The sequence below is a fragment of the Tasmannia lanceolata genome, unplaced genomic scaffold (genome assembly GCF_043159265.1).
Source record: "Tasmannia lanceolata isolate RefF3 unplaced genomic scaffold, GAP_Taslan_0.1 ptg000037l, whole genome shotgun sequence".
In the NCBI taxonomy this organism is placed as follows: Eukaryota; Viridiplantae; Streptophyta; class Magnoliopsida; order Canellales; family Winteraceae; genus Tasmannia; species Tasmannia lanceolata.
The window spans coordinates 45,489,764-45,512,874 of record NW_027518714.1 but is presented as its reverse complement, the minus strand read 5'-3'; the positions used below and the strand labels follow the sequence as shown (position 1 = coordinate 45,512,874).

Here is a 23,111-nt window from a genome sequence, read left to right as displayed (position 1 = left end):
TCAAATTAGATTAACTTCATTTAGATCTATTGTATGTGATCGTGACATTCTAATTTACAAATTAGATCTAATGTATGTGATACGATCTGATTTTCAGAAGAAAATTGAGGGACACCATATTCATCGCGGACACATCTTATGCTAGGCAAGTAAAATCCGCCCCCACCCCCCCCCCCCCCCCCCCCAGCTTGATTTTCAGCTACTCCACTTTTTCTATTTTAAAGTCATTACTTGTGATTGTAATCAAAGTTAGTTGCTAGAAAAATGCCAAATAACGGCTTATTCTAAAATAAGGTCTATCCATAAAAACCTATCATGCAATCAAACATGCTCTCCGTAACTTCAGGCTTTGGGTTCCAATACAACAGCCATGAGTAGTTCCCTCTGGCCGTTCTACATGCACTGAAGTACATTCTGATGCTTCATTGCAAACCATGCTCGTAATTATCCACAATTACACATCACTAAGATCGACCAAAGATGATATAATTTAGATAAAAAGCATTGAGAAAATTGCAACTTGCAAGTCTTCAGCCACATAAAATCAATTGGGATTTAGAAGGGAGTCGAGAACAAGACTACGACTGAGAGGCTGCTTGCCTTGAAATAGGTAAAAAATTGCAATTTTACACTGTATCAAGGTTCATGTCCAAGATCTCTAGCAACCTCTTCCAAGCACAAAACCAAAATGGAGGAAAAGAAAAAATAAAACCGTAAAAATTATTCTGTTTTGGTGTCAAAAATACCCAATGAATTCACACCAATAATAGCTTCACCATCTTTCCCTGGATTTTGGCCTGCAAAAACAACAAAATCACATGGATTACAGTAAAAAATGTAAAAGCTAAAGAAAAGACCTAACAAAGACCCTGATGTAGGAAGTGGAAAAGCTAAAGCAAATGTAAGAAATGACAAAGACCCTAATGCTTCTTTTCTTTTTTTTCCAGAAACATGAAGACCCATAATGCTTTTGTTCCAATTTCTCCATTCAGCGTGGAGACTGAATTGATCAAAACCAATGATAGCAATAAACAGCCTCATATACACAGGCCATAACTCTGTCCAATGCATGAGAATACCAGAATATTAATGGTTTCTAAAAGGAAAACGATATATTCATTCCCTGTTTTTATTAATGAGACCCCTCTCTTTTACACTTTTCTAGTCAGCTGTTAAAGGCTGTTAGAATTCCCAGCAAAATTGAAGTGTTTTATAGCGGGGAGTGACATTACCAAAACAATGCAGTGCAGATATTATTTCCATTTCAACATCAAACTAAATATCCAGAGTGCAGATATTATTTCCCTTTCAACATCAAACTAAAATATCCAGATGCATCAAGAACCGATCTCTCCACACTAAAGTGTGATAAGGATACGTTTTCTACTTGAGAAATATACTAGTGATTCTGAGATAGGCATTTCATTTTTAATTTAATCCTGGGATTTGCTAGAGTCCATTGCACAAGGCATTTCATAGAGTATCTGTTGCATGAGAGAGCAGCCACATAGGCTCAGATTTTGTCTTATTCGTTTAAATCATATGAGGTGGTTGCTTTCTCATGCAACAGACGCTCCGCAAAATGCCTTCTAGTGTCTAAATCATTATTAAATGATATAAATATCTTTAAAAAATCAAGTAATTTAACACACCTGTCAATGTCCCTATTGCCAAGAAATCCTCTTTCCCTGCTGCCTTGAAACGCTCTTCTGTCATCTACAGATCTGGTCCAACTGTCTCCTGCTCCACGGGATCGAGGCCTATCCATAAACTCCATGCTTCTAGAAGACTCTGACAAGCCAGACTGTGAGGGTGGCCTATCCGGAAGACCTGCAACTCTACCAGCCCCAGAACTGGGCCTGTCACTAGCTCGCTGGCCAAACCGAACTTTGTCATCCAATTCGCGTATCAGCAGCTCTAGATCTCTTTCTTTGCTAATTATTTGCTCACGTAGACTAATGCTCTCCACAGCAGGTCCTGTCGTAGATTCCCTGTCCACGATAACCTCTGCTTCATCTGCCAATTCCTTCTTTAAGTGTTCTATCTCTTCTTTCAGCATCATTTCCTCCTGTGTCTCAGGTCTGAAGAATTCGAGATTCAGAAAGAAATCCATACTGGAGATTAATGACAAAACTGCTTCTAAAAAGATGTGAGGTTATAAAACTGCAAAATAACATTTGTGTCTGCATTTAGACATGTGTCGGCATGTAAATAAGTACCATTATTCCATGGGTCAGGCATCTGAAAAAGCAACTCAAACAATTGGTAAGAAATATACCATATCCGGGTTGTTAGATGGGATAAGTTTCTTTTCCTATAAATTTCCCGTAACATGTTTCAAGCTAGACATGATTTCTTCATAACAAAAATAGATGGATTAATAATTGTACACCAATCCATGCAAAACCAGTGTCACATATATCATACATGAACACATACATTTATCTAATTCATGAGAAGCCCTCGAGATTACAAGATTGCTATACCAATCACTGAACCCTTCAAAGATAACTATCATAGTTTCTTGTTTAAAATTATACGATGACTACTAAATCGAATTTCTTCCCATCACCATACTTACTGGCTACTGTAATTTCTGCTAATGGAGAACAGCTCGTCTGTATGTAATCTGTAATTCTCAGCTGCAATACAATTACCTTTTGAAGGAAAAAAAAAAAAACTCAAGTGGCCACTGTGAATGTACCAAGTCTGTATGGCCATTCATCTGGTCACCGTCCATGTGATCATGTGGCACACACTTGTACTTTTGCCAGCGCATACTTTTCCTAGGAAAAATGTGCTTCATCATATAAAAACCCCTGATTTAAATGCCCTTGCAAGCTTTAACATATAGTATTCTGGCCCTCTGCCATGATAGCCCTAAGACTTGTCATGCCAGTGCAATAGTTAGTTATGCCACTAGACCCACCGATAGATTTGCTAATGAAACCCAAACATTTAAATCAGCCCAACCAATCCAAGAGATGTAATACAGATACTGATGAGGTGTAGCTTGATATACTCGATTATAAATTATTTGATAGCTATAGGCTATAGCCATGCATTCCTACAACGAACCACATGGCCACCTATAGTATCAGTATACCATATAGGACCCGTATTACCAGGAAACACATACGATACCCGATGTTTTTTTTTTTTTTTTTTTGAAATATGACAAGTTTCATTAATATTTGTTTAGCAATCAGGACCAGAGGTCCCAGCCTGCATTACAAAATATTAGTATATGATGGCTAGGGCATACCCAAAGCCAAATCGAAGGGAACAGGAAATGAGTTACAAACCTTACAACTACTCTGTAAGCTACCCATATGCAATTCCACTATGGATGCTCAAAACCAACTTGTTAATGCTGCAAAAACCAGTTAACCTCAAAAAACTTGAACACTTATAGATAAGCTGCTCTCTCCAACCACCTGACTTCTGTGTTAAAACCTCTGAATGATCCTCCAAGAACCTCCAAAAAAACATAGCAATACTACTTAATACCAGATGAAAGCCTAGGAGAAAGAACGAATCTCTCAAGCCACAGCTGTAGGATATCTGGGATATAACGGGCCTACAAATTGTTATCCTTTAGAGATGATTATCAAGATAAGCATTGCCTTTTCACCTTGAGCGGTCTGCAAAAACCAACACATCAAAATCAAACTACCTCTACCCAAGCACCCCCCAAAATAGAGCAAAACTCCATAGAATTAAATCATACAAAAACCCAAAAACTCAGAGAACAACTAATCGTTAAAACTTATTTTCCTAATCCCCTATTTCCTTTTTCTTTTTTTTCTTCCCTTCTCTATTCTACTTTCTCAACCTCCTCCCCCCTTTTTTGGCTGATAGGTTATTCATTTAGGGCTGTTGCCCTCGGACCCCTTCTTTTCCTCTCCTTTATCCAAGCAAACCTCCCTTTGCTCATTCAAGTTCCTTAGAGCCATTGATCTAAACAGATTCTTAGTTGCCTCAATATCATCATCAAAACCAATACCGAAAACATCTCCCACTGCCAGAAGAGCATCCATTTCTTTGATTTCCTCCAATTCCATTGAAACTTATGCTTTCGAAACTTCCTCAGAGTCCTCCTCCAGACCCATCCGGACTCTAACTTCCATACTAACCTCCCTGTCAAGGGAGTCCCTTGACTCCTGCGGATCGATAGCCATGATCTTCTGAAGCTTCTCTAACCTTTCTATTTCAGCAGCCTTAGCCTCCTCCCATCGCTGCTTTCGGGCCTATCTTTCATTTTCTAAAGCTTCCTGAAAGAAACTCATTTTATAAACTCTGAAGAAAACTTCTTCCGGATCCAGTGTACCTGTGACTTTGACCAAATAGTCCTTATTGGCTAAGGCATCCGTCTTAAATTTTTTCCATTTTATGATACAGTTATGGCAAGGATCAAATATGCTTTTGTCTGCTACGGGCAAGGATCCTTAAAATCTAGAATACGGGATATGTTTCTATGATCAGAATAATAAATTTTATGTCACCGATCAACTTTTCAAAGACTAAAATATTAACGAAAAATGATGAATAATTAAAAAATAAATAAAGATAATCAGGCACAAGTGATAGCGATCTAATTTTCAATAACCGATATAAGAAGACAACAAAAAAATAAATACGCATTCATATTACAAACTTTTACAGTCTTAATAGCTACAATGGTTTCTAACTCAACCACAAGTGAGGTTGTAGACCAACTTGTAAGGTTGACCCGGTTATCCAATCGATGGTTTATATCGCCGATGGGCATATATCTTTACCCAGTAACATAAACGAGCACAAACAATAGTACCAAAAAATATTTTTTTTTGAATGGCAGATAGTAAAATATTCTATAACACAAATAAAAAGACACAAGTAATAGCACTATAATATTCTATAACCTAAATAAAAAGACAATAAAAAAATCAATATGCGTTCTTATTACAAACCTTTAAGTACTCTTAATAAATATAATGGTTTCTTACCTAACCACAAGTGAGGGTGTAGACCAATAGGTAAGGTTGACATGGTTATCAGATCGATGGTTTAAAATGCTGATGGACATATATACTTTACTCAGTGTTAACTTACCAACTTCTCCAAAAGCTTAAGCTGTTGGAGAAAGGCGTTATTTATCTTTTCTACTTTAACACTCCCCCGCACGTGTGGCCCACTTGGCAAACACATGGCCCATTTGGCAAACACGTGGCATATGTGGTCCCACTTTGGGCCGACCATCGCATACGGATTTTTGCTATTCGGGAGGTTTGAACTCGAGACCTTTGGCTCTGATACCATGTTAACTTACCAACTTCTCCAAAAGCTTAAGCTGTTGGAGAAAGGCGTTATTTCTCTTTTATACTTTAACACTCAGTAACATAGTATAGCCAATAATAGTGTTTTCATGGGTGAAGGTGTGAGGCGAGACATTTTTCCTCTTGAAACATGAGATGCTAGGAAGCACGGGTACTCTCCGGAGGCCAACGCACCTGTATCGGGTGCGTATTGCGTACTCACCCAAACATCATGTGTAAAGATACATGCTTTGGGTGCGTACCGGGTACGCAGCCAAACCCTACCTCTATAGATTGGAGGGTTGCGATCATCCTACAGAAATGATTTTTGGGGCACAACCTATTTGCTTTCTGGCCCATTAAATGGATGGATCATCCTATGGTGCGGGTCGTACAGCAACATTAAGGCACAATCATAGGCCCCACCCATATTTTTCAAAATGAATCGTACGGTCTACACTATAGGATGATCCAAGCAGTTCATTTGATGGGCAACAACGTAAATTGGTTGTGCCCCCAAAATCATTTCTATAGGATGATCGCAACCCTCTAATCTAAAGAGGTTTCCATAATATGTAGGGAATAGTCCCGCTCTAAACACCACAATGTGAGCACTCCCTTGGACCTCGGTTAGTGCCTTTGCCTCCCAATGTCTCACGGCTTGCACCACGACCAAACAGACCACCTGCACCACGACTAAACCAACCACCGACACTATGATGACGACCAGTACCCACTTGCACCGCAAGGGCATATGATCTATCAACAGTCGATCCACCGTTGGGATCAGAAGATGTACAATGCTGATTCTGAGAGAAGGCTTCTAGTAAGGAAGTACAATACCTCCAAGAATCTGAGAGCGAACTGGGCCATATTTTGGTCGAAGGCCATTAAGGAATTTACAACACGTATATCTTCGTGTTGTTTTCTCATGACATCAATATCAGTGAACATAAGCTGACGGATATCTAACTCCTCACACAGGTTTATCAATGACGAATAGTAATTAGTTAAATTACTGTCTTCATATTGAAAATGATAGTACTTGGTAGAGAAGTCATTCATCTTACTCATATTGTTAGATCCAGTGAATAACATTCGAGTATGATTCCAGATATGATTGGCAGTGTCAAAAATATCATATTTCCACTGATCTTCGGCTCCATATTGTTCCATAACAAAGTTTTGACTTGTGTAATTGCTTGTATCCATGTTTCATAGTTCATATCGTCCAAGTCAGGTTTATCAATTGTTGAGCACTCCGACTTAACTTTACCGGTAAGAAAAAATTCCAAAGATTTAGCCCACTGAACATAGTTGCTTCTATTAAGTTTAATGGTCGTCATTTGAATGACCAGATCATTACAAAGTAAGAAGAGAATAGAGATCACTAATCACTTCAACTAAGAAGGATAGGACACCACCTTTTCACTCGGCCATGGAGGCAGCCTTCACCATCACAGACAACACACAATAGTCCACACATCGGGCTATCCTAGAGGAATTTTGTCAAACAACTGGTGACCAAAGAATAACTCTCCAATCCACACACTTGCACACAACAAAACACAACATTGTCATGTCATATAAACCTGCAAATAACACCACAATGTGATGTCCAAATGCAGCAACATGGACACAACATTGTCCTGCCATATAAATCTGAAAATAACACAACAAAGTGATGTACACATGCAGCAACAGAGACACCAAATCAACAACCCTGAAGATGGGACGATCCACCAAAGAAAAAACAATAGTGCAGGCACGTTCAAATATAATCATACCATGGCTGGATCAAAAATCGTGTCCAGATCTAACTAAACCATGTCTAGATCTAAAATAACGACCAGATCTAACCATACCACACCCAGATCAAACCTAACATGTTCAAATCTATAATTTTCAGCAATCACAACCAAGAAAAATATTATACCACCATTATCAATCATTAATCATAAAAAAGTGTGTGCTTCTCTTGAAATCATGATCTGAATCATACAACATGACGATCAAAGGTTGAGATCACCACATCACATATAAATGTTGCATAATGTCAAAATGTCTCCTCCTCTCTTTCTTTCATTAACTTTGGTTAATGAGCAAACTACCCCTACAGAGTTAATAGACCTTGTAAATTCATTTGCAATAATTAAGCCTTTGCTTTTCATCCAAATTCCATTTTATCCAACACTAAATTCCCACAGTAATCCTTTGCATTGGAAAGTATGTATTTGCGCTTCCAAATGTCAATTTTCTAGGACAATTTATTTATAAAGACCCACTAAGTAGGAACGGTGTCATCTAATGCACAATTACATCCTCAGCACTACATTTCTCATGAGCTACAGAGAGCTATCTTTAAGGCCCTGTTTGGTTGCAAAAAACGTGGAAGATGGCTGGGCATTTCCCGGACTATGGAACGCCGGATGTTGTTTGGTTGCCAAATTTGAGTTCAAATTCCATTTGACTACAAAGACATGGAAGGGACATAATTATTAACTTTTTCCCTAGGTGAAGCCTATGTGGCAGAATTGTCCCCCCTACTAATCTTCTAACAAAAAACCTCCATTTTAGTGGTTTTACAAGGGAGAAGAGTAGAATATGTCTTCTTGTGTAATCATTACATTTTTCTCTCCTTCTCTTTCTTCCCTTTCTCTCTCTTCTACTGTCTATTTTGGTATTGACACCACTATATTTTCAACACCTCTTCTAGAGGTTTGACGCCCAATCAAACACACTACCGCTCTTCCCCTATAATCCTCTAGACAACTCTACACATCTCCCATCCTTCTCACCTCCCTCTTAACTACTACTTCCACTACGCTCCCAGGAAACCAAACAGGGCCTACGATAATGGTATGTCTCAAACTTCTTGGTCTCGAAATGAATGAACATGAATATCCTTGAGGTTACTAGATTCTTCTAGATAAAATACTGCAAAGATCGATTTGGTTGAGGTATTCTAATTAAATACTTGATTTATTTTTAAAACAAATGAAATTCTATTAATCAAGAACAAAGGCCAAAAAGTCATAGGTAGCCACAAAAATACAAGATAAAAAGGAAAAAGAAGAAAAACCACAAACTTGACATCTCATGATATCACCAATCCTGAGCACGAAACATCAAAAATTGCCAACAAGTTAAAGAAATTGTTGTTTTCTCTATAAAATTCCTCAGTAAATAAAAAAATATCTCTAAAAAATGCCAAAATAACCAGGGACAGGACTCCTCCCTAAGCCAGTGAATCGTGTTGAGAGAGTCACTCTCTACCCACAACTTAGCAGCACTAATTTCAGGCAACAATCTAATTCCATTCTACATAGAACGAGCTCATACCTCCATTGCATCACAAACACCGTAAGCAAGGTTTTAAATTTCGGTTTCGGTGTTGGTTTCGGCCACCACCGAAACTCGGTTTCGGGCCGAAATTTCGGCCGAAATCATGTAAAAATATGATTATGATTTCGTTTATTTTATTAATTTTGACCAAAATTTATAAAATTTCGGTGTCAATTTCGGTGTACATTTTTAACATTTCAGTGGAATGTGAAAAAGTTGAAAAATGAAATTTCAACCAAAATTTTGCCGAAATTTTAAAATTTACAAAATCTTGTAAAGAAACGACTTCATGTGAATTTTGTTTCGGTTTGTGACAAAACTGAAATATTTCGGCCAAAAAAAAAACATTTCGCCCGAAATTTAAAACCATGACCGTAAAGGCATGCATAAGACAGAACAAGCTAAGAACCTCTCTCTCTCTCTCTCTCTCTCTCTCTCTCTCTCTCTCTCTCTCTCTCTCTCTTCCAATACCCTCCTTTGGGATCGTAGAGCTACTCCTATTCTTTAAGATCGTAGAGCTAATACTATTGAGAAGTTTACTACTAGTATCAAAATTCAATGTAATCTGCCCCTTTTTTGGGGGGAGCCCAAACCTCAGGAGGCCTAGCATGAGGGAGAATTCTACGCTAATCTAAATTGATTTACTGATAATATCTTGAACCGCAACATCAATAAACCACTTAGCATTAGATGCCGACTCAAAAACTTAAATAATAATTCGGTTAATTATTTTTTCAATTGAATTAGATTTATCTTTAAAAATCCACACATTTCCATCCTTCCACATGATCCAATCGCTGAAGGAAACAAAATTTTCATGGGCATTCAAGTCTCTCCCCAAACGCAATGGACAGACGAAAGGAGAAATACATTAGGTCACACATTGAATAGACCAAATAAGTAACTTCGGATTTGTTGAGCTCCAGGGCATTGAATAGAGAGATGTGTGTGTGTGTGTGTGTGGGGGGGGGGGGGGGTTCCAATGGAAGGACACAGTACATACAATCGCGAGCATCACACATGTGACTCATGACTAGCTAGTCCCCAGGAAGGAGTTTACCAAGAACGATACTCCACAAAAAGGTCATGGTTCTAGGAGAAGATGGGAATTCCAGATATTAGAAACCTTGGGCAAAGAGGGGCATTGGTCAACAAATACTATAACATAACAATGAATATACCATTGTGGTCTCGGGTCTGGACCAGATCTCATCAGCATAATCATCAATAGATAAGTAATGGTTACAGACCGATGCAAAAAGATCCAGGAACTCATTAGATAGTCTAAGGGAATTCCCTTCCTGCAAAAGTGGAGTAATTGCTCGTTGAGGGCCCTCACCATCAAGATAGTCATCATTTGAGGCCTAAGGGTTGATGGCATGAGCAAAGAGGTCAGGGAAGGACATGACCAGAAGTTTTCTGCACCAAGTACGCAATCAAAAGAAAGTTTTTGCACCATTGCTAACCCAAAAGCATAGGTGAGAGGACAAGGTTTAAAGCTCCATCTTCCAAGCCTACCACATAGGGATACCCAACAGCCATCCACTCACCAACAGAAGGCACACACACACATACGCACGCACGCAGGCGCACACACACACATATATATATATATGATCAACTGGATGTTTTCACGTGCTTATTTCTTTTCTTTCTTTCTTTCTTTCTTTCTTTTCTTTTGAATGATTTGGAGGTTATCACATTTTCTTGATGGAAAATGTACTCTTCAAATTCTCAAACCAAACAATTCTTTAATTTACATTTTTTTAATAATATTCTTTAATTTACATTTATCATAGAAGATTTGAGTATTTGTTTGGATCATGCTCTAGATAAAAGATGGACAATGTAGGCGGGCAGTCCATAAAATGAATTTTCCTACAGTATCGAAATTAACATAAAGGGAATTGGAATTATTGTCCAGAGAAAACAAAATTATATGTCCCAACAAATGTAACATCTAATGAGCACATATCTTTCTCTCTTCTTGACCCATGGATATGTCATCAGATTCTATTCCTCTGTATGTCATTAAATAATATTGGTGATCCTACCACTTCTGAAGAGAAGTAATTTCAAAGATTAAACTCACCAGAGAACAAAGGACAGGCCTGCGGAACCCCCAGTTGATTACCACCAATCAAGTTCCTCAAATCCAAGTACTTCTCTTGTCCTTTAAGGACCCATTCCTAGTGTTTCCACCCCTATACCGGTTTTGAATTTCCCATTGCCTTTTTTTTTTGTTTTCCCATTGCCATACGCAAGGATAAACAATAATCTTGTACTTCTCATCTAATAAGTAACACTATTTCTTGTCAGTACCCTTTTTACTTCTTACAAAAATCGTCCCTTCTGTTTCTTCTAAAGATTCAAATGCCTTGGCCATCCTAAGTGGAAAGAGGCCATTCTAGAAAATGCATATATTGGAATGAAAAAAATCATGGCAATTGATCGAGTTACCTCAAGGGCCACATATGTTAGGATGTAAGTGCATGCACATGTCAAAGCACAAGCTTGATGTTCTGGTTGAAAGGTATAAAGCAAGAACCGTGGCAAAGGAAGGTATTCAAATTTATCACGATGATTGTTAGAAGAGTTTAAAAGGGGAACGAGGAGGTCCAAAAGGCGATTAGGTCTAAAAAGAGTGTTATAAATGTTTGCATAAGTGTAAAAATGAGGGAACATTGAGAAGTATAAATTGGCTAGAAAAGAAGCTAAGAAGGCAGTAAGGGAAGCTAGAGGCAAGGCATATGAGAATTTGTACCATAAGTTAGGGACGAAAGAGGGTGAAAAAGATGTCTACAAGCTTGCTAAGATGAGAGAAAGGAAGAGCAGGGACTGGAATCATATAAAATGCATCAAAGACGAGAATCAAAGATTGATAGTAAAAGAAAACGAGGTTAAAGAGAGGTGGAGAAGTTACTTCGATAAGTTGTTTAATGGAGAACCTGTAGCGAATTTGGGAGAACTTGATAACGCTTTTAATGATACAAACCGGAGGTTTGTTCGTAGAATCCGAACATCAGAGGTAAGAGTAGCTGTGAAAAATATGAAATCAGGTAAGGCTAGGGGGCCTGACGATATTCCTATTGAGACTTGGAGATGCTTGGGTAATGTGGGTTCGGTTTGGTTAACTATATTATTTAACAATATTTTGAAGACTAAGAAGATGCTTTATGAGTGAAGGAAGAGTACATTAGTACCTATTTATAAGAATAAAGGGGATATTCAGAGTTGCACCAATTACCGAGGAATTAAGCTAATGAGCCACACCATGAAGCTTTGGGAGAGGGTAATTGAGCATAGACTAAGAAAAGAGACTAAGGTGTCAGAGCATCAGTTTGGTTTCATGCCCGGACGATCGACTATGGAAGCTATCTTCTTGATTAGGCGGTTAATGGAGAAATTTAGAGAAAATAAAAAAGACCTTCATATGGTTTTCATTTATTTGGAGAAAGCGTATGATAGGGTTCCCAGGAGTGTCCTTGAAAGGAAGAAAGTGCCTACTAAATATGTTGATGTGATCAAGGATATGTACGATGGAGCAGTAACTAGTGTCAGAACCACAGATGGCACGTCTAGTGAGTTTCCAATTATAATAGGACTGTACCAAGGATCAGCTCTAAGCCCTTATCTTTTTACGCTAGTTATGGATGAGCTTACGAAGGGTATCCAGGATGAGGTGCCGTGGTGTATGTTATTCACAGATGACATAGTATTAATCGACGAAATCAAAGCAGGAGTAAATGCTATGTTAGAGTTATAGAGAACTACATTGGAATCCAAAGGTTTTAGACTGAGTAAGACTAAGAAAGAGTATATGGAGTGCAACTTTAGTAATGTAAGGAGGCGGGACGAGGATGTAGTAAATATGACTGGACAGGAGGTACCGAAGAGGGATATATTTCGCTATCTTGATTCAATTCTACATAAGGAGATAGAGATTGAAGAGGATGTTAACCACAGAAAAAGAGCAGGTTGGTAGAAGTGGGAGCTTGCCTCAGGAGTTCTGTGCGACTGTAAAATCCCTACAAAGTTGAAGGGAAAGTTTTATAAAACATCTGTGAGGCTAGCCATGCTGTACGGCTCAGAATGTAGGGCCACAAAGAAGCAACATGTGCATAAGATGAGTGTAGCGGATATGCGAATGCTTAGATGGACGTGCGGCCACACAAGGTTAGATAGAATTAAAAATGAAGACATTCGTAAAAAGGTGGGGGTGGCACCAATTACGAAGAAGATGAGAGAGCACCGCTTAAGATGGTTTGGACATATCCAATGTAGGCCTTTGGATGCTCCGGTGAGAAGAGGCGACTCGTGCCAAATTGATGGAGTAAAAAGAGGCAGGGGCACGCCGAAAACAACTTGGGTAGAAACAGTGAGGAAAGACTTGATAGCTAGGAACATAACAGAGAACATGACCTTGGATAGGATAGAATGGAAGAAAATGATCCACGTAGAAGAACCCAACTAGAGCCAAGATTAGATCCGGGTAGATTCCTTTCACATTCTTCATGAAATTTTTCTAAAGGATTCATTTAGCCGACCCCAACTAGTTTGGGACAAAGGCTTTGTTGAGTTGAGTTGAGTTGAGTTGAGTATTGCTAGAAGAGTTTTGCTCATATTGCCAAACTAAACTATGTGAAGAGTATTATTTCCCTATCTCTCAATCAACCATACACACTCCATCAGATGGATGTGAAGAAACGTGGGATTTCATATCGCAAATGAAGCATGTTTTCAATTTGTAAAAGAATATGGGTAAACTAGGAAGTGAACCAATTGATACTCCAATGGGACAAAATTGGAAGATTCATGACCAAGGGGGAATCTTGGTGACGTAACAAATTGTGTCTCAAGAAATTCTCATATATTATTTCCTTTCTTCAACTTCTACTATAGCGACACAATTGGTATCAACCATTCTCTAGACTTGCTCTCTCCATCTCCTCCAGACAATCCATCTTTGCAAGACTTCCTAAGCTTTGAACCTATACCTAACCTCCACATCCTTCCAAACAATCCATCTCTGCAAGTCGTGCACTCTCCAGCACCACTGCGTACACAAAAGCTGCATCCCTATCAATAGATTGAACCATCTGCGTACACAAAAGCTGCATCCCTATCAATAGATTGAACCATCATTGTTATAACAACCCAGATTGTGAACCACATGTCGTCCACCAAAAGTCTTATTATATTCTGCACGCACGCACGCAAGGCATTTTTGTGCTTGGACTGTTGCATGTGAAAGCAGCCACACAAGCTCAGATTTTGTCTCATTCATCTAATTCATCTGAGGTGGCTGCTCTCACATGCAACAGCCCAGGTGCGAAATGCCTTCTGCGATGGTCCCTAGCAAATTCCACATAAATATACGTGTATATATGTATATGTGCGTGTGTGTGTATTTATGTATGTATGTACGTATGTATATATGTATATTACCTGCTTAGCTGCTCCTGCGACCAATAGTAACACAAAGAAGACTTCTCACTAACTGAAGGCATAACTTCATGCAAGATAGTCGTCGCCCACACATATCTAGCTCACTTCTCAGGTTCTATTGCAAAGGGTGATTCTGAGTAACCATACCCACCAAAAGGTAGCAAGAAACCCATCCATCCTATACGCGTGAAAAACCGTGGAACCACATGACGCTTCAATCTTATGCTCCCGCACCCCCTTACCAATAGGGCTTTGCACTCTCACATTAAGATTGATACTGCAATGTTGTAATCCTATTGTTCTTTTATCCTACGCTACGGAGCTGCTAGGGACTTGGTTATATTTTTCACATTCTTTGGTAGTAATTGATGTGATGTGAGATTACAATATGCGGGTGGCGGATTGATTGTTAGTGAAGGCTGAACGATTGGAATGATTTTTCGGTGTCATGTCACCCATCCCGACCTCTTGTCACCTTCCTAGGTCTAAACTGAAGCCTCATCGACAATTCCCCCAGTCTTGCTGCCATCCCAAAAAAGTTACCATTTTCTCATACTCTCCCTTTTCCAACATTAAGTTTAACCACGTTCCTTTCATAGGCTCCCAAATGCATTAATCCTTTAACTACCCTCTCCACATAACCAAAGTTTCATTCAATAGTCCAAACTTTGGTCCAACTCATAACAGAAAAACCTAATATAGCACAATCACATTACTAAAATTTGATAAAATGCCTAAACTTTTCCGTTCTTTTTTTTTTCTTTTAATAAGATGCCTATGCATTGCATCAGAAAGATCATATTAATGTCACATCATGTTTGCATTATCACTTAAAACATAATAACCATAACATATAGTATTAAATAATCATGAGACATCTATATTAAGAATTGTGATATAAATAATAATACTCTCAAATAATAAAGCATGAATTCATACAAGTGATTCAACTGAATCACCATTTCCTCAAAAGGAGATCACAACCGAGCACAAGTAGGCTCAACAAGGCCCTACTTTGTGTATAAGTTTTCAAAGCTTGCTGCGGCATAATATAAGCATGTGGACACATTTGTCCATGAAACAAAGCAAAATATAATCAACTAGGTGATCATGAGTACCAACAACATACTAAAATTTTGATGTGTAAAAAATAGACTTTAAAGAAAGGTGAAGTATTGAATGAAAGATAGGCTGCATGTTGCATGATATGATGCACCTGATAAAAGATGTGACTAGAACCATTTAAAATACATGCTAGTGGAGTGGCAACTAGTAGAATGATACACCATACACACAAATTATTCATTATAAGTTGATAAAAGATGTGACCAAAACCATTTAAAATGCATGCTTTTGGCAAATACTACAAACATAAGGGGCCGTTTGGATACGCGGATTTTAGAATCCAGGTTTTTAGTTTGAAAACAGTGTAAAAGATGGCTCATGATCAAGACATCCGATAAAATTGGAACAATACAGAGAAGATTAGCATGGCCCCTGCGCAAGGATGACACGCACAAATCGAGAAATGGTCCAAATTTTTTACCTATAAAAAAAAAGATGTGACCAAAACCATTTAAAATGCATGCTTTTGGCAAATACTAAAAACATAAGGGGCTGTTTGGATACGCGGATTTTAGAATCCAGGTTTTTAGTTTGAAAACAGTGTAAAAGATGGTTCATGATCAAGCTGCTGCAAGCTGTCCTGGCAGCGTTTCTTGGATTTTAAGCGAGAAATTCAGGTTTTAAAAATCTCTCCTGCATCCTAAGATTTCTAAAACCTGGAAATATGGGAGGATCTGCTACTCTCTTGCTGCCGGGAAGAAGGGCGAGAAGTAAAAAACAAGTCAAAAACGACGGCGGGTCTGCTTCTTCTCTTGTCTCCTAGCTAAAATTTTGAAGAAATCCCGGATTCTAAAATCCGCGAATCCAAACGGCCCCTAAGGCATACAGTATCTAGAAATATAGTCAAAGCTGCATCTCATGTAAATCTCAAACATGCTTTAGTGAACAATGTAGTAAGTTGTTAAGAATGATCAAACAAGGTAAACCTCATCAACACATTTAGGGATAAATAAAAGGAAATCAGCTACTAAAAACCATCCAACAGAATCTTTTGAAAGAACATGTAAATATCAATTATCAAATTTACTTCAAACCGAACAGGTAAACTCTCCCTCCCTCCCGAATTAAAATGAAAGCAGCAAATAATAGACATATAATGAACTCTTTGGACCTAACATGTATGCATCTATTTGAGTAAACTCTCCCACATTTAAACATCCAATTTACTTGAAATAGAAGAAGATCTCTCTGCGCGCCATGGAAAATAAAAGTCCTCTATTTTCATCTTCTTCTTCCCATTGATACCGCTACCTTCGTCTCGCCATTACCACACTTTTCCACACCCATATAAACTGTAGCTTCGCAATAGATCATCCGTGCCCCAAGAGACTTAGGTAGAATTTGTTCATGGAAGCTCAGGGCTTGTCATATCTTGAACAAAGAGAAGAGAGAGCAAAGAAGGAATTTACAGATAAATCGAAATGGAGGAGATAAAGAAAACAGCAAACACTGACCATGGACTGAATCACACGTAAACAAAGAGAGCCAGGAAGAGAGAGAGAGAGAGATATCTTTGGGTGGGATATGTGTGTGTGTGAGAGAGAGAGAGAGAGAGATTGATATCTTTGGGTGGGATATGAGAGAGAAAGAGGGAGGTGTCTTTGGCGGGGATGAGGGTAATTGGTTATATCTTCTTCTTTTTTCCTTTCTTCAGGATTTCACTGTGTGAGCCAAACATATACAAAACTCCATGAAAAAGATATGGGGACCAAAGGAAAGACAATGATGAGGGAGCGAACAAGGGGGAGGGAGAGAGGGGGGAGAAGGTGGTGAGAGATGGGACAAAGAGGAAGAAGTGCAGAAATCCATGGAGAGAGAGAGAGAGAGAGAGAGTCACATTTTCATTTAGTTTATTATGAAGACAGAGATGCAGTGACCCATAAAGAGAGAATTGGAGAAAGAGTTACTTTTAATTTAGCTTACCGGTTGTAAGATTCAGTGCCTCACGAACGATAGATAGGGAGGGAGGTTAAAAACCCGGGGAGAGGGGGTTTCATTTATCTCCTCCCAATACATATGCATATGTAGGGAAATGATATTCCCCGATCCTTAATGATGGCCCTAACACCATTTACACTTCTCTAGTTAGCCTTTAAAGGTTGTTACAATTCCCAAAAAATCTCTCAACAAAAAATTTAAAAATGTAATGAGTAGAGTGCCATTATTGAAACATGGGACTAGGGACATCATTGTTATTTTTTAATAGAGGGAGTGGGGACATCATTTCCAAAACTCTAACACATATGAGAACTCAGCCGCAGTAAAATTAGGCCGATTAGTGTGACTAAAGGATTCTGGTGATCAATTTTTCATTGACTCGAGCAAGGCCAAGTAGTTTTGATTGACTTTGTAGGGCAAAACTCGGACTTGGATGAGAATTTGGCCAAGGTAAAAAGAAGTCAACTTGAGCAAGACGGCGATTGATGCAAGGAGTTTATAAACAGTGATGGGCAATATAAATTTCAAGTCTTCTACAAAGTATGAATGCAACAACGTGCGGAATAAGCTACTGAGAAACCTCTCAAAGAAAGGTTATTAAATGGGATGAACGTAAATATACCAGTAGTTCTAGGGGTCAACTCAGTTCTTTCAAATTGTTTCTCATTATTAAGAAAAGGTAACGAAGATAAAATATAGGAACAGTTAAGCCAGAATAAAGCAAAGCTCAACCAATTAGTTATTGTTTCAACGGAAGGGAACCAAAAATGAAAAGAAATAAAAAAGACAATTCCACCTAACAGGCCGCCATGAGCACACACACATAATATGCATCATATGTATATAAGTATTCATACCTAGCTAATCATCTATGCAAAGATTTGTTGCATTCATGAACTTAGAGCTTCTAGATGTTCAGAATTTAGAGTTGGAGCAAATCAAACCAATTGGTGTGCATGTCCAAATATTTCTTCTTTTTTCCTTTGCAAGAATTATACATTTAAATATAGCATTGTTGGAGAATACTTTAACACAATGTCATTTATGATGGCCATAAAAAACCCTTGCCATCTCTTTTTTTTTTTTTTTTTTTTTTTTGAAATGGCTCCCTTGCCATCTCTTGATCCTGATAATTTGGGTTTAGGGGATTACCCACACCAAATATTTACCGTACCTAATTCTTGTCAGAACCAGAAGGGCTTTTCTGTATGACAACGAACACGACATTATGACATTCCATTACATCATGATTCATTACTCATTAGTGTTTCACTGTGCAGATTTCTCTAATTGGCGATTCAGATACTCCAGAGGAATGCTTAATCCGAATTACGATGCTCACGATAGGCACCTCTTGAAAGGACACTAACAACCTACACCCCAATGGTGAATTTTAAAAGAACTTTTTTCATGAGCCTATGGACAACAAAGAGAATGAACTAACAGCATATTCAGGAATAAAGAGCAACACCCATTTAAATCCTCCACAGTTATCACATATTGTGGTTGAAGCAGTCATCCCCATTTATTCCTATTTAACTTTTACCTTGTCTAGGATGGTCACATACTAAGAAGCATAAGTATGAAGATAATGGTACAAAAAAGTGGATTTGGGTGTCACGGATCCAGGAAATTATAACTACACAAACTAGGCAGAGCCAAATTGTGATGGTTGAGCATAGCATTCATAATGAAGTAAGAGTAATGCTAGCAAAACCGAGAGTAAGACCGAACAGGGAACCAAACAAATGGGTTCTTGCCACAACATCACAAGTGATGTAAGGCAGCCCTTAGATTTAGGAAAATCAACAAAAAGTAGATTTTTTTTTTTTTTTTTTGCACACATGGCACATAATCATTGTTGGTCTCTCCCATCAGTCTTACTCTCGATTACTATATCATTTTCCATGAAGTAAATAAGCTGCATCACCCCATTTGATTACAAATCGAAAGCCTACGCAACTTCAATTGAAAGTTAATTGAAAACCCAATTCAGGTATCAAACTAAGTAAAATTGAAAGGCAATCTAAACCTGTCAACACCACGATGCTCCAACTCCAAATCGATCTTCCGCCAATCCTTTCCCTGCTCTTGCAGCAAAACTTCCCTCGGCTTCGCATCCCCAAATGGATTCACTTTCGCTCGTGGCTTCACCCCAACTTCCATTAACTGAGACGCTACCGGGCTCTCAGGCCGGCTCGACTGTGAACTCGAAGGCCTAACAGACTGCGAGCTCGTCGGCCTACTAGTCTTCCTAATCTCAATATCTGAATCCAATTTCCTCCAATCCAACCCTTTCTCAGCCAAAATTTCCTCCCTAGGACGCGCCACCCCAAATGGACTAGCCCTAGTTCTTACAACTTCATTAAAAACCCCATCCCCACGAGGCGGATTCAAAACAATCCGCGGCCTCTCCTTATCCCCATCACGCAATCCACTGCCCCTACTCCATCGATCCGAATCCGAACCCGAATCCCTAAACCCAGAACTTGAATCCCTAAACCCAGATCCAAAACTCGTAGATCTCGCCTGAATAGGCTTTTTCCCAGCAGCCCAATTATCAACCTCATCAGCCCTAGAACCACCCCCAAGCGAAGCATACCGATCATTCCGGCCGGAATCCATAGAAACAACAGGAACAGATTTCTTAACAGATGCCCAATTATCAACCCCATCAGCCCTAGAAGGTTGATCAAAATCAGAAACCCTAGGCGGGGCCCGTTCTCGCCTTTCTTCATCAAAACCCCCATAACTCCTCCTTCCACCACCTCCTCCACCCTGACCCCAAGACCCATCTCTATCATCGGACCTTCGATCATAGGACCGAAACCCGCCCCCTAATCGTCCATGATCGATCTCATTAGCGGATCTCTCTTTAGGTCCTGTGGGTAATCGGAGCATCTCATCAGGGGTTAATCCCTTTGATCCAGAGGAAAAATTAGACCTACTACCGCCTCCGGGGCCCACATAAATTCCGGTGTTTAATTCAGAGAGGGTTATGGGTTTTTTCTTCTTGGGTTTGGATGAAGTGGCTTCTTTGAGGCTTGGAAAGCTCTGAGATTCATTTGTAGAGATTTGAGAATTTTTAGCCATTTGGTGTTCTCTTTCTTCGTCTTCTGCTCGTTCTGCATCCAAAGCCCATGCCCCTATTCCCCACGTTTTTGACATTTTTCTGCTTAGAGATGGATCAGAGAGAGAGAGAGAGAGAGAGAGAAAGAGAGAGAGAGGTCTGAAAAGATATACAGAAAAAAGATAGCTGTGGTGTTGCCAGATAGAAAGAGAGAGAGAAACAAAGAAAGAGAGAGATTCCTACTTGTTTGAGCTTCTTAAGAAAAGATATTTCTGGGAAATGTTATCAGCACTACTGTATTTTGATGAGGGCACTCCTCCCTTTATTAAAAGTACGGTGTGACTCGCACCATAGGATGATTCAAACCGTCCATTAGATGGCCGAGTGTGTTTGGCATACCGTTGAAATAGCGTTTGAAATGACATTTTGCAAAATGGCATTTTGGTTCAAAATGGCGTTTTGCCAAATGACATTTTCATGTTTGGTTGGCCAGATCAAAATGGCGTTTTAAACGGCAAACGGAAGCATTGTGTGTTTAGTTGCAAATGCTCCAAAATAGAGTTTTAGTGGTAAAATGACCAAAGAGGGCATTGTTTTAGGGAAGTTGTAGAGAGGGGGGGGGGGGTAGGGTAAAAATAAAAGGTGTAAAAAGGAGTTTTGGTGAGGGCAAAAACGTAAAAATCCATGGCCCAAAAACTCCGATCAAAATGGCGTTTACAAACAGACCTCCCCCCCTCAATTTGCAAAACACCGTTTTGAGGGTTCAAAACGGTGTTTCAAACGGCGTTTCAAACAGTGGCTGCGCACCCAAACACTCCCAAACGGTGTTTTAAACGGTACGCCAAACACGCACTAAATAGGTTGTGCCCCTAAAAATCATTTCCATAGGTTTATCTTAACCCTCCGATCTGATTGTTAGAGGGGTTAATCGAAGGGTTAGGATCAACCTACGGAAATAATTTTCGGGGCACAACGTATTTAGGCTGTGGCCCATCTAATTGACGTTTTGGATCATATTATGGTGTGGGTCATACTGTACTTTAATAAAGTGAGGAGTGCCCTCATCAAAATACAATAGTGCTGATAACATTTCCCTTCTGATAACTACGCGACCTTGTTTCTGGTAACGGAACTCCTTTTCGTAAGGGAAATGTTAGATTAAAGGGAGGAGTGTCATTATGAAAAGGATAGAGGTTGATTCAGTTAGGTTTTCTTGCTTTTTGGGGAAGCTTATCTGGCATCCAATAAGCATTACTCGTGACAATCTAGGCATCTAATAAAAGGAACTGTTAAATGAAGGGAAGTGTGTCATTACCGAAATAATGGAAGTTGGATTTGTTTGATTTAGGTGAAGCTTACCTGGCATCCAACACATCGGTGAAAAAAGATGGAACTTAAAATGACTAAAATACCCTTATACATGGATCAAATTTTCATACAGATGGCTTCAGTACTAATATGCCACCACTGGATAACAGATCCTTCTATTGATAGAGTATGTTTAATGTGAGGATTCCTTATGTGTAATTTAAATATTAACCAACAATGTATATATTCCCTTGTGACATGAAAGATGTAGATCGATCACTAGAAGTAATGAGTTGCCATGAAGATGGTTCACTAAAAGGAATGAATGATAATATAGTTCAGTTAAGAAGAGTAAATGAGGAAAAACTAAGGGTTTGGTGGATATTGATGAGTTTCATGTAGACACATGGTTGGAAGTTTCAAAGATGAGGATGATATTTTGGATTTGATGCATAAAATGAGTCTATACATACATTAGAAGTAGATGAGGACCCTTTTGTTAATACAAGTATGGAACAACATGAAATAATTAGTGAGTTTGCTATTTGTATGAAAGACGTGGATGATGTTTTGGTAGGGCTGCAACTCGGGTCGGGCAGGTCGGGTTTTGGAGAACCCAACCCTACCCGAGAAATATCTCGGGTCGGGTCGGGTTTTTTTTCCGGAAAACCCACGATTCCCAAACCCGGCCCTACCCATGATAAATCTCAGTACGGGTCGGGTTTTTTCACGTTGACACAATTTTTTAATGAAAATTCTTGTTTGGCAAGGCAACTCAACTCATAGAAGTAGAAATTACACTCACATTACACTTGAATCAAACAATGATGTAATTACACTCACATTACACTTGAATCAAACAATGTTGTAATCAAACAATGTTGTAATTACAATCAAACAATGCTGAATCAAACACTTGAATCAACTCAACTCATAGAAGCAGAAATTACACTCACATACAATAACAGTGGGAGCGTGGGTTTTCACTTTTAACTTTTAACTAACAATAGAAAAAAATGTACATACTATAACTTATGTAACTCGGGTCGGGTCGGGTCGGGCCCCTTCAAACCCGGCTCGACCCGAAACCCATGAAACCTGAACCCAACCCAGGCTATTTTCGGGTCGGGTCGATGTGGGTCGGGTAAAACCCGGCTCGAGTTGTAGCCCTATATTTTGGGTTGTAATGCATTAAATGAGTCCACGCCCGCATATAATATAAGCATAAGAGGACTCTTTTGTTGAAAAAGTTTAGAACGAAATGATAATAGGTATGAGAAATGCATGTTAGAAATGAACGCAACTTTCCATAGCATAAAGCACATTAAGAGGGTATCGATGGAATATATCGTAGAAACACTTTAAGAGGGTATTGAGGAAAGATGTCATACGACGAGCAATGATTCTAAGGACTACGTGAGACGCAGAGATCTCAGTCGCAGGTGGCATATGATGCATCAAAGCGTTCAGGAATTGTGAATGTCAAATATTTCATTTAGAAAACATGTATTGTTATTAATGTAACAGTGGTTATCGCTCTGTTTCTAAAGCTGCTTTGTTCAACATGCATCAACCTATTT

General features: G+C 39.0%; 1 protein-coding gene and 1 non-coding gene across 2 annotated transcripts; one reads left to right on the top strand and one right to left on the bottom strand.

Moving 5' to 3' along the window:
- Nucleotides 1–529: 529 nt before the first annotated feature.
- LOC143862699 (eukaryotic translation initiation factor 4B2-like) lies at nt 530–20,456 on the bottom strand. Its single transcript, XM_077373772.1, has 3 exons — nt 19,186–20,456; nt 1,653–2,081; nt 530–797 (listed from the first exon to the last, which is right to left on the bottom strand). Exons 1-3 carry the CDS (start codon nt 20,319–20,321, stop codon nt 773–775), a joined length of 1,590 nt encoding a protein of 529 aa, XP_077229887.1. The 5' UTR covers nt 20,322–20,456; the 3' UTR covers nt 530–772.
- LOC143862742 (U6 spliceosomal RNA) lies at nt 15,529–15,633 on the top strand. The gene has a single exon (XR_013240459.1). It is a non-coding gene; the product is annotated as a U6 spliceosomal RNA (small nuclear RNA).
- Nucleotides 20,457–23,111: the final 2,655 nt, after the last annotated feature.

Bases quoted from the DNA above. Each gene is read 5' to 3' on its own strand.
- LOC143862699 (XM_077373772.1), bottom strand. From the start codon at position 20,321: ATGTCAAAAACGTGGGGAATAGGGGCATGGGCTTTGGATGCAGAACGA. The intron at 2,082-19,185 runs GTTTAGATTGCC...CGAATTCTTCAG, and splicing joins GAGCATCGTGGTGTTGACAG to ACCTGAGACACAGGAGGAAA. The intron at 798-1,652 runs GTGTGTTAAATT...TTGTTTTTGCAG, and splicing joins GGCAATAGGGACATTGACAG to GCCAAAATCCAGGGAAAGAT.